At 34.9% G+C, this 12,757-nt stretch overlaps 1 protein-coding gene across 1 annotated transcript in view; it reads right to left on the reverse strand.

The window, feature by feature from the left end:
* Window positions 1-12,757, reverse strand: part of IPO11 (importin 11) — a 184,589-nt gene that overhangs the window by 106,657 nt on the left and 65,175 nt on the right. The window contains exons 13-15 of the mRNA XM_081825596.1: window positions 11,971-12,132; window positions 8,678-8,791; window positions 3,024-3,139 (exon numbers count right to left, since the gene is read on the reverse strand). Coding sequence (XP_081681722.1) covers window positions 3,024-3,139; window positions 8,678-8,791; window positions 11,971-12,132 — 392 coding nt within the window. The remainder of the gene's footprint in view (window positions 1-3,023; window positions 3,140-8,677; window positions 8,792-11,970; window positions 12,133-12,757) is intronic.

The following is a 12,757-nucleotide window of genomic DNA, read 5'->3' on the forward strand; positions in this document are numbered from 1 at the left end:
ATGATAAATATAAGAGCATTAATAAACAGAAAACAAAAATACAACAAAGAGAATCAAATCCAAAAGCTGGTTCTTTGAGAAGGCTAGTTAACACTGACAAATCTCTAGCATGTTAGATCAAGAGTGGGGGAATAAACTTGACGGGGAAAAAACCCCACATAATCAGTCGGAAGAGTTTTACCTGGTATATATGACCACAAACATCTCTTGCTACTGATTATCCCTTTAGTAAGTTCAAATTCCCATTCTCCAAGATAATTATTTTACATCTTTTTTCTCCACAAATCCCTCGTATCTTATACATACTTCAACTCCAGCCGTTAACACTACACTGATGGCTACAGTTCACATTTAGTTGAGAAAACGTATCTATTTGATCGAACACCTTCCCATCTCATCCCACTATAATACAAAAATCCATCTTCCTGCCCCCAGTTAAAATGGATGAAGTATCCCTGATGCTATTTAAACAAACAAACAAACAAACAAACAAACCCTACATAGGCTGAATCCCATCCCTTCTTGCCTCCAATTATATCACTCCTGAGGCTCATCCATCCCTCCAGACCCTGCATCCCCCCACACCAGCCAACTGCTGCCCAATTTCTACACTCCTCTTCATAGTAAATGCTCCCGAAGTTGTCAATGCTCACAGTCTGTACTTAAATAATTTCAATTCTAACTTATTCTTACCACTTCACTGAAACCCCTCCTATCATCTCCATGGGCCAAATTTACTTCTTTGTACTCCTCTAACAAGGATAATCAGCAACATTTGACATAGCTGACCACTCTCTCTTTCAGGAAATATTCTCCTCTCTTGGCTTGGTCTTCCTGCTCTATCACTAGACAGCTCTTCTCTGTCACCTCTGATGTGACCTTGGAATCTGGGATTCTGACTGTTCCACACCTGCCCTTTCCTTCCTAGGCAATCTCAATGATTCTCGGGCTTTCAATGTCATATACAAAGTGCTAACCACTTTACAAACACTACCTCATCCCCACAACAGCCATGTGAGGTAGGAATTATACCTCCTCATTCTACAGATAAGGAAACGGGAGTTTCACAGACAATGATTACACACCTAATGCAGTGGTGTAACTGGGATTGGCACCTACATCTGATTCCGAAGAGGTGTTCTAACTAAGAAAAATATATGAAGAAATGTGTACCCTGGTTCGATCTAAAGAATCTCAGCTACTAAGCAATTTGGCAAAACAAAAACAAAAGCAAAAAAAAGTCACAAGTACTCTAATGATTTCATTTTGTTTACATATAACTAAAAAGACCACTATTAACAGAGCAAGTACTTTTATTATTACCTGCTCATGTAATCCTTAAAAAAATTTATAGACCTTTAATACACACATTAATATACTAAGTCTACTAATATATATACATATATGCTAATATATTGTTAAGTATCTGAGTCTATCTCATTACTATAGCTAATATTTTTAGTTTTTCTAATAGTTAACATCATATAGATACATGTTTACAGAAATGTGCCAGAGACTAATGTTTTAATTTATAATCTAGAGTAGGGATTGGCAAACTGTAGCTCATGAGTCACATTCAACCCACACCCTATTTCTGTAAATGATGTTTTACCGGAGCACAGCCATTTTATATACTATCTATGACTACTCTGGCACGAAAACAGCAGAGGTGAATAGTTAGGATAAGAGAACACATAGCTTGGAAAGCCTAAAATACTTATTGTCTGCTCCTTTACAGAAAAAGTATGCCAATATCTGATCTAGAGTAATCCATCCTGTACAAATACAAATATATGAATATAAAAGGATTCAACACATGCTAATTTGCAATCAAACCATCTAAAGTCATTTAAGTTCAAACAACATAACCCAGAAAATATGAGAAACCCAACTTGTGAATTGAATATCTACCCGTTTTAAAACCGTTCAGGTAGTATTCTGCTATAGATCATTAATTTATAATTTGCACCAATTTCTAAAAATCAAAAAAATGTTCATTCCTAAACATCTAAGAAAATACTAAGGCAGGAAGGAATGAAAGGAGGAAGAGAGAGGAAGAAGAAAGGAAACCAGAAATGTTCACTTTCTCTACAGTTATTTCTGTAATTTTCATTTTTTAATTTCAATAGTTTATATATCAGAATGTTTAAGCCTTTCCTGTATTACAATTGGCCCTACAGAAAATTGCTGCTATGCGTAAGATAAGCTTAGTAAAGCAAAAGGATTTTCTATGTTCTGGCACAGTTCCTTACATAGTGGTCAGTTACTACAGGTCTGTGGTACAGAGCCACCTCAGAAACAGAGTTTTTCCTTTTTACTTTTCAACATGACATACTACTCACTTGGTAAAATAATTAGTCAAGTCAAGACTAAGTAGCCTCAGCATTTGGGGCTGAGGTACAGTATCTCAATACTTACTGGGTAAGGTAGTAAGAGGCTGAAAAATAACTCAACACCCCCCAAAACATCCCATTTAACAGGCTGCAAGTTTTAAGTCATTTTTAGTTTTGAAAATTTATTGCGCTGTCCCCATTTTACATTTCAAATTTGCAAATATTAAATGCAGCCAAGTTCTTACTGAAATTTTCCCTTTGAACTTTGACTACTAAGAGCCTACACTGAGTGATAGCTGCCAAGAACAGATGGAGCTATTACGTTACCCAGTTCAGGGAAAGTGATTTCATGTTTTTGTTTTTGTTTTTTTTTTTAAAGATTTTATTTATTTATTTGAGAGAGAGAATGAGAGAGAGCACATGAGAGGGGGGAGGGCCAGAGGGAGAAGCAGACTCCCTGCCGAGCAGGGAGCCCGATGCGGGACTCGATCCAGGGACTCCAGGATCATGACCTGAGCTGAAGGCAGTCGCTTAACCAACTGAGCCACCCAGGCGCCCTCATGTTTTTGTTTTTAAATGCTGCATTTTTAAGCCCTGTTACATGACCTTTGCTTTATTGGCATGAGAGTATGGAAGGCCGGGGGTGGGGGTGGGGGGGGGAAATCCAGAGTATCAAATTTTTCCTCTTACCATAATTCTAAACCATCTTCCAGAAGATAAACATGTGGAGGCTGGGAAACATCTGTACTCAGTTGAATAACTGGGAGCAGGAAAGGGTACAGGTTCTTGCTGTCTGCTCCTAATCCCTATGGGAAGTATAAATAAAACTTAACATAAGACACTCTAAGATCCCACTCCCACCAAAAAAATAACCTATCATATAAAAAGGTCCTAAAACAAACTTATAAAAAATAAATCAATCAGATTTTCTGGGATGGTCCTAAACAGCACTACTAAAACAAGGTTAGTTCTGTTTACAACTGAACAGCAAGTAGCAAAAAAATACTATTCAATTGCCTAATGGTAATAAAACCATGTACACCAAGGCTATAAACATCTGTTCGTTTTAAGAGATTCCACATGTAAATAATTTCTCTTCTCTACTTAAGAAGTACTAACACTGCTATATTAAATTCTATAAATCATCTCTAAATGAACCCAATCAAAATGTTCATCAGTAAAATAACTGTATCATAGTACATTCATATTCCAGAATACTGAGCAGCCAATGAAAAAGGATTAGGCATGGAATGAAAACAACCTCAAAAATAATTACTAACTGGATTTAAAGGGCGCAAAAGTGTGTGTATAACAATTGCACAAGGTCCAAGAATTTTTAAAAATATCTACCTATATGCATATGAGATAGATGCATAAAAATGTTTCTAGGGAGCATATAGAAAAAATTAACACTAATTAAATATGGGAAGGGGAAAAGGATGCTGGAAGAGGGTAAAAGAGATTCTTTCTTTGGTTTGTAAGCTTTTTTTTTTTTTAAATGAACAATTTTTGCTCGTATTACTGACCCAAGAACACAAAGATGGAGGAAGAAGAGGGTTTTATCTCAAGTTCTAGTTTGCCTAGTAACTGTCTTACAGAGGTTGACTCAGGGAAGCACACTAAGTCTAAGCGCTCTACAAGAAAATGAAATAGATAAAAAGTCAATTTCTAATCCATAATAATCTCTCTAATCTGATAAACACAGAAAGGAAACAAAGTATCAAATACCTCCCTTATTTAGGAAATAATTCAAATATCAATACAGTTTATAATAAATTACAGTGCAACAAAATCTACATGTATTTGACGAACCATGAGAGACGATGGACTCTGAAAAACTGAGGGTTCTAGAGGGGAGGGGGGTGGGTATTGAGGAGGGCACATTCTGCATGGAGCACTGGGTGTTATGCACAAACAATGAATCATGGAACACTTCATCTAAAACTAATGATGTAACGTATGGGGATTAACATAAGAATAAAAAATTAAAAAAAAAAATCTACATGTATTTATCTTATACTGAGTTCCATCTTTATTAGTGGGGCAGCTACCTCAGTGGAAATACATAAAGTTTAATCCTTCAAAAAGTTTGACCCCTTCTGTAACTAAAAATCAGTTGAAAGACCTTATTAAAGATGTTTTTAAAGAAAGAGGATTATTAAAATGTCACAATTAACAAAGTAGTATACTGGATTTTAAAGTTTAGTTTAATTTCAATCTCTACAATTCAATCTATAACAAAACAACACAAAGAACATTAAGATAAACCAGTCAAGTTCATTTTTATTATCAAGTAGACCTAAAATTTCCTAGAAAACTTAGAATCCATCTACTTACTTAGCACACATCAATAAGCACAAGATGCTAGCTTTAGACATATCAAAGTAAGCAACTGCTAAACATGTAAGAGTCTCTCGGGTCAAAGCCTGAAGACATTCACTTTTGTAGTCTAATGGCCTAAAGAATGTGTCCAATCCCAGATATTCAGCTTTAAATAAATTTGAACATTCTCTTGGCCCACAGTTATAAACTACAGAACACTGTCTGCAACACTATGAAATAATCACAATAGGACATTGTGTACAATACTACAAAAGCTCAAAAGTAAATTCAACAGTTATTAAAATTATGAGAAATGCTTCAAGGGGCAGAAATCATACTGTACTATCATTACATAAGACAAAAGGGAAAATGAGGTGAAGGATACTCTGTACTATCTTTGCAACAGCCTATGAATTTATATTTACTAATATTTTTTTTAGGTTAAGGGGAAAAAAAAGAATAATACCCCCTAAATATTGGCATTCCCCAGGGTATTGTTTTTGACTGCCTTCTCCTGTGCCATCTGCATGCTGAAAATGTTCAAATCTGTTACCTCCAACCCTCAATCTCTGAACTCCAAACAGAGTGAATAGCTACAGGACATCATCATCCAGAAGCCAGCTCAAACTCTTAAGCTGACCACTGAACCAACTCACTGTCTTCCTGAAATTGGTCCCTCTCCCTGCATTTCCAAACTCAAGTGACCTGAACCACTATCTACTTAGTGATAAATGGTATCTCAACCACCTCCTGGTTCCTCTTCTTACTCACCCAACATCTAAACAATCCTTCATTCTGTCTAATATTTTTCAAATCTTTTCCCTTCTCTCTATCGCTTTTACTTCAGATCTACATCATCTCCTTCATGGTTAACAGAAAGTCTGCAACTACTTTCCTTGACCTTAGTTTTACTCCATTCCAAACCTTGCCCCCACTGGCGCCCTGATTACCTTTTTATGTCTACGGCCATACCACTCTGAACGCCCCGATCTCGTCTGATTACCTTTCTAAAATAAAAATAACACTCCTTGCTCTGACCTTCAGGAGATGTTCTTTTGGTCTTCCTGACCCTAAACCCAAGCTGTGTACTATGTTCCAGCTACACCAAACAACTCAGCATTAGCAATACTATGTTAACATCTGGAGAAAGCTGACAGATTTAATGCATGCATTTACTACTGTTCTCTGTCAAGAACCACTGAAAGAAACTAGGAGGATGTGCCTTAAAGACCTATAACCGTAAGTACAAAGACAGCATAAGAAAAATAAAAGCTGGAAAGACAAGTGGTAACTGACTTAGCAAACTTGGAAAACCAAGGAAAGCCAAAGCTCGAAGCCAGCAGTAAAGTAGCGGCAAGAAGCAGCCTGATTTACATTACAGAAACACCAAAAGACTCAAAAACTGGTAGTGCGAGGTACTTTGGTTTGGGAAGGGGGAGGTTAAAGGTCAGGTACGAAAACTAAGAGGGCCTCCAGAAAGTGTTCACAAAGCAGTTTGATGCCAAGATTTCATGCAAGTCCACAAACAAACCAGTGGCCCTGTTAGATCCTCTGATAAGATAAAGCAAATGTTCTCAAGACAGTGAGACAGGGAGACACCAGGTAATCAAAAGGAGCGATACTGTATGAGAACAGGGAGCTGTAAACATGCAAGATGCAGGAAACTGAAAGATTTTTTTTACTGAGGAAAGACCTCAAAAAATGTGGATCATTCCCTACAAAACAACCCAGGTAGATTATATCCTAGAGGAAAAATTCACAATTAGTAAGTTTCCCATACATTTTCAACCCTCACAATCAGCTTTTTAGTGCCCTAAATTTATATAGACAAAACGCTGATGATTCTTGAAGCTGGGTGATAGTTCCCTAAGGATGACTGATTATACTGTTCTTCCTTTTTCTGTGTACGCTTCAAATTCTTCGCAGGTTAAAAAAATTATAATAATAACAAAAGCAGGTGGTCAAGGATCAAAGGATGATCTCTTTAGTCAGAGACTACTAGTCTGGGTTCCCAGAATATAAAAAATGAAATGAAAACAAAAACATACAAATACACTAATGTTTCCCTGTTAAGTTTGAAAAGCTCAAGGATGGCAGTGTTATCTACAAAATGCAACTTAACAATAACCCTTAGTATAATCTCATATGACCGAAAAACACATTTTAAGCTACAGTCTCAACTTTAATATTAAATGTTGTATGCCTTCTTCAAGAAGGGTGGATGACCACTTGGCTGGAAACCTGCACCTTTGGCCTAAACAAAAACACAGGGTACAGAACAGTCATGATTAAAGGAGAAGGCCCTACACTATACTCTATAAACATTACCTGCAGGTTACTCTGGCTTCCTAACACTTCCTGAGGTGACATTGCCTAAGGAGACAAAAGAAGCTGGTTTTTTTCACACCTCAGTCACAAAACTCTCAAACTGAATCTAAAAACACATTTTGGCAGAGATATAATGCAAAAAATGTGGGATCACTCTTCGTTCTGTTACTTATGAGAGCAGTAACCTTATCCTAGCCTTTGTATCCTCCTCTGTAAAAGGGATGTAATCGTCACAGAAGATCACAAGAATTAAATGGTAGATAAGAAGAGATGCTACATGAGACAGTTATTAAAAAGAAAGTGCTTTAAAAAATTTTTTGTATCACTATTCATCTATCTGAAACTGCCTTATGTAGGAATTTATAACTGTAAAACTCACCCATAAATATTCAAAAAAAGTGTTAGGGTGCCTGAGAAAGGTTTTTTAAAAACTAATGTTAAAATGTTTTTTCCCCAATTTTTAACTTACTAGAAAATTGTCAAGTAGTAACTATTAACTTAGCGATCTCCCCACTGGAAAATCTATCATACTTTGGGGCAAGGCCAATAAAAATCACTTGAGCACACCTGGATCCAGATATTCTCAGACTTGGCATTAAGCTCTTCCCTCTCTATCCTCTCACCATCAGAATATAATTCACTATACCCATTCAAATGACACCTACACAGTCCGGTTCACTCTGAAATTTTAGATCTTTCTCTACCCTCTGCACAACCTCGACACCTCAAAGTCAAGATGTCCAAAATCATATTCACTCCTTCCTTCAAAATTAAGTCACCTGTTTCCCTACCTTCCCAACTGATGAAAGGGAAAATTTTTATTTTAAATCACAAAAAAGGAGTGAAAATGGAGAGTAAATTTATGCAAAAAAGCCCTGAATACCAAGGAAAGTGAATGGAAAGTACAATGGACTGCACAAATCATGAGTCTATCCCCACGGGAGACTGCTACATCCATGAAAGAAAACATCTTTAAAACCATGAGAGACTCTTAACTATAGATAACAAACTTCAGGATGCTGAAGGGGATGGGGTAACTGGGTGACGGGAATTAAGGAGGGCACGTGATGTCACGAGCACTGGGTGTTATATGCAACTGATGAATCACTGAACACTACATCCGAAACTAATGATGTACTATATGTTGGCTAGCTGAATTTAAATTAAAAAAAAAAAAGTAGAGAGTATTTTCCAGATGTCAAAAAAAGTCCAAAGTCAACACACAGAAGTAGTTTTTAAAACTGTTTAGATCACACATGAAAAAGACATAAAGTGAGAGGCCTTTCACTACATTAAAATAAACCACAGGCAAACAATGAATAATTTTTAAAAAGAAAAAAAAAAAAAAAAAGCCAAAAACCCTAGAATCTTAAGTACAGAGAACTGGTGGTTGCCAGAGGGGAGGTGAGTAAGAAGACTGGTGAAATATAAAAAAGGGAGTAAGAGGCACAAACTTCCATTTTTTAAAAAAAAATAGGTCCCAGAGATGAGAAGTAGACCATAGGGAATATAGTCAGTAATACTGTAATAAAAGTGTACAGTGACAGGTGGTAACCACCCTTACTGTGTGAGCACTGGGTAATGTACAGGACTGTCAAACCACTATGTTGTACACCTGAAATTAACACTGCATGTTAATCAGACTTCAATTAAATATATATATATATATATTAAGAAACTGGGAAGTAACTTACCTGAACAAGATGAATAAGTGTTGTCAGAATAGCACATCTCAACATATTGTGCTCTTCACTCTGCTTCCAAAGAAGAGGCAAATACTGTACCAGACATCCTACATATGGTCGTATCTATCACAACAGAAGTAGAAGAAGCAAAAGAACTGTATTAGGAAAGAAGGCAATTTCCTTCAAGAAACAATGACACAACACTATTAAGTCCCAGGCAGGAAATATTTAATATTTACTAAATGAAAGGTATTATGCATATATCTTTTTAAAGATAAATCAGATATTACACAGAGACATACAGTTCTATGGTAAATATTTTTAAAGAATTTTAAGTAAGTACCAGATTTACTGCATGAATTAAAATTTAGGAAAACAACATAACACAGCCAGTTATCTATAGTTTAAAAGAAAATGCTGCCATATCCTGGATCTTTTTTTAATAAAACAGCTTACCTAACTAGCAATAACACTGTTTTAGAACATTGGGCTCCCTGCTCTGCGGGGAGCCTGCTTCTCCCTCTCCCCCCTGTGTTCCCTCTCTCGCTGGTCTCTATCAAATAAATAAATAAAATCTTTAAAAAAAATAAAAATTTAAAAATTTAAAAAAAAAAAGAAGAGAAGTCTAATATTTTGGGGTGAAGTGCCATGAGACTTGAAACTAAAATTCAAATGGTTTAACAACAACAATAATTTGTATATGCACATAGATTTAAAAAAGAGCAATATAGTAAAATGTTAGTAACTGATAAAACTAGATGAAGGATATATGGGTATTATTTACTGCTGAAATATGTCAATGAAATATATGTAAAAAAAAATACTGCCTATATGTAATTCTGAAAATGGTTATACTCTATGGCTTTTTAGGGTAGGCCAGTATCAACTATTTGCTCAACATCTAATAAAACACATGGAATTAAGAACATTTTCTAGACATCAGGCTATAAAAGAAACTAAACTATCAGCTTAATACAAATGAGATGAAAAGTACACTACATGCACTCATCTTTTGGCACCTCCACTCAAAAAGAAAACAGAACAGAATGCAGGGGAATACTATGAGAAGTACAGTCTTATGAGTTAGTTCATCACGTATAGTGAGGTATCCACTTTCCTTTGTTAACATGTTACTGAAAATGTGAAAATCAAGTATGTGAGAGCCTAACAAATGTTTTAACAAGGGTTCCATCCAAAGGGGATTTAAAAAAGGAAGTACCCAATGACACCTCATGTTTTAGATCTAATTTTCACAGAATATTTAATATTTCACACAGGTCCTTTAATTTTGTCCTTTTCTTCAGAAATATTTAAGTTTAAAGAATGTCTGCCTGACACCCAAACCTGATAATCACCTATTTTTTCTATGTATTTATGGGATCGCTGCTATGGAATAATTTAATTTTAAGTTTTCAGCTACTTTTTCAAAAAGCAGAGAAAATGTGATTTTTAAGTAATTGCACATTAATAGTATTAAGATGGCAACTTCACTGAAACTTCACAATTAAACCATTATGTGTCATCTCACTGTTGTAAGATGGCTCAAACTATTATTTATTGACAAAAATGAAATTTAGCACACAAAAGATAGATCAATGATATATAAATGAGGGAGCTGTTCAAAGGTTAACATAGGAAAGCTCAACAATCAGACTACTGAAAATATTTTTCATAACCACTTCCTACCTGAGTTCTGAAAACAGAAAATACTACTGGATAACTCTATCTCATTATTTACTGATGATAGAGTCATCTGAGTCGCTGAGGCTATTTGTGTTCTGAAAGGCAAATATGGATAAAAGGACAAAAGCACTTCTACATTTACTAAGCATGAGGAATTTCAACCTGGGATAAAAAGATTAAGAGATCTGGGAAGATGTAGGTAAGAAAATTCATTACCACAAAAAGAAATCTTTAATAAATTTCCATTAGCCAGATGATATCTAAATAAGATTATAAAAAATGGCCAAACCTTGTTTCTAAAATCAATTTTTGTAAATGAACAATTTATTGTATTTGTATAATGATCTACAGCATACTGCACATTTATAATAATTTCATACTTAGGAAACCTTGTGAGTTCGGTGATTTCAGAATTATCTTTATTATTTTATACACAATGACACAAAGTTAAAGACCTTACCGAAACTAAATAGCTGAGACAGGCACTTGAAATGAGTTTTAGAGCTTCAATTAACTATCTGTGTGATCAAAATCTCTCAATATTCTTTATAAGCCAATACCAAAATGAAATAATGTAACTAATGTAATAAGAATACCAGGTGCTAAGAAAATTGTAAGATAATACTATTTTTAAACACTCGGACCTGTATCTGCTGCAAGTGATTAACAGAGACTCAAAACTTCTCCTGGACTTGCATGGTGACTGCATCGGTAATACCACTAAGATGTATGTACTTTAACAAATTCCTTAAAATCTCCAACTATTTGAGATAATAAATTCCAATCCTCACCCAAAGGTTTCTGTGAGGATTAAATGAGAAATATATGCAAATGACTCAGCACAGACATTTTTAACTTGTCCTTATCCAGTAATTGACAGCAAGTCTCATCAGTTGCTTTAGAATTGAAAAACAAGCTCAAGGTATCAGAATTCACTAAAAGATCCAGGAACACACTTCGAATCTGTGGATATGAACTCAGTTATCCTTCCCTAGTATCTTACAGATTTACTTCAGTACTTTTCAAACAAGGATATGCAGTGGTGAACTAGGATATGAGAAATTACTAGGATAATTAGAGGGAAGATTCTTGGATTATCAATTTTTCACACAAATTAGAGGAGAGACAGAGAAGCTGAATAATTTAACAGTTTCATAATATACCTGTTGAAAACTTTACATAATCTTTTTTATATTAAACTAAACATGTACATAATGTAGACCAAACTGTAAAACACATTTAATTTTGAAGGTAAAAATTGACCTCTGAGAATATTTGCATCTGCTGATACACGTGTGGTTATGTCCTCAAACACAATGAATTTTAAGAAGTTTTATTAAGTATAAACTGGATTTACTAAGAGATATAAAATTCTGCCCTCTAAACACCTTCATATTACTGATCCCATTTTTAAATTTTAGATTTTAACTTTCTCAAGTCATTTTTTGAAAACTCAAGTACATGTCAATATAACCGAAACCACAACCATATAGGTTATAAGCATTTTAATGCATATTTTAACTTTTAAATAATGTACATAAAGCAAAAACATCAATGCATTCTACACATACTCTACTCACCTCTCTGACATTTATTTTAATGTTTCACAACAAATTTACCTGTATGTTGACTCTTTCAATCACACAAGAAAGGACATGCAAAACATGCATCTTTGTGTCACATTCTGTAACTTGCTGCAGTAGCTGAAAAAGTAGTGTGAACATGGTTTCCAAATACTGCAGGGAAAGAGAAATAAAAGGGGGGTCAGAATAGAAATAGAAATATCTTCACAAACAGAATTAAGAAAATTAAATCAAAATCTCAAAGCAATAAACAGCAATCAACCAAAACCTCAGCATTACCTAAATAACTTCAAATTGTTCAAGTTGCCAATATTTAGGACGGTGATTCTTTTTTCTTTATTATTGCTCAATGGGTCCATTTGAGAATTTAATTCATCCACAAACACATTAATGTTTTCAGAGGAAAACTGTGTCTCAACTTTGTGTTTACACTTTATACCGCTAACTAAACTGCGAATAGTGTCTCTCTTGTCTTTGCCCTTCCATATATGCCTATTGCCAATCACAGAATGTTTTGTTTTGCAAATTCTACTCGTTAAAGCAAAAGGAATATCAATAACTATACTCGCATACCAGCTCTCTGATGTGGCCCTTAACATACGCTGCATGGAGATATCAATTTCTGTACATATATGTTACTCAAAGAATGACACGATATTATTAGGAATTAGAAAACAAGTATCCCATGTCTGGCTATTGACTCTTTCCTATGTTACAAAATTACAGTAGGAATTAACAAATCACAGGATGCCAGATACTTACATAAAACAAACATGTGACCTTCCAGATAGTTTACTTACTTTTAGGAAGATTTCGAAAACAT

This window comes from Leptonychotes weddellii, chromosome 7 (genome assembly GCF_054177405.1).
Source record: "Leptonychotes weddellii isolate Sample4059 chromosome 7, ASM5417740v2, whole genome shotgun sequence".
In the NCBI taxonomy this organism is placed as follows: domain Eukaryota; kingdom Metazoa; phylum Chordata; class Mammalia; order Carnivora; family Phocidae; genus Leptonychotes; species Leptonychotes weddellii.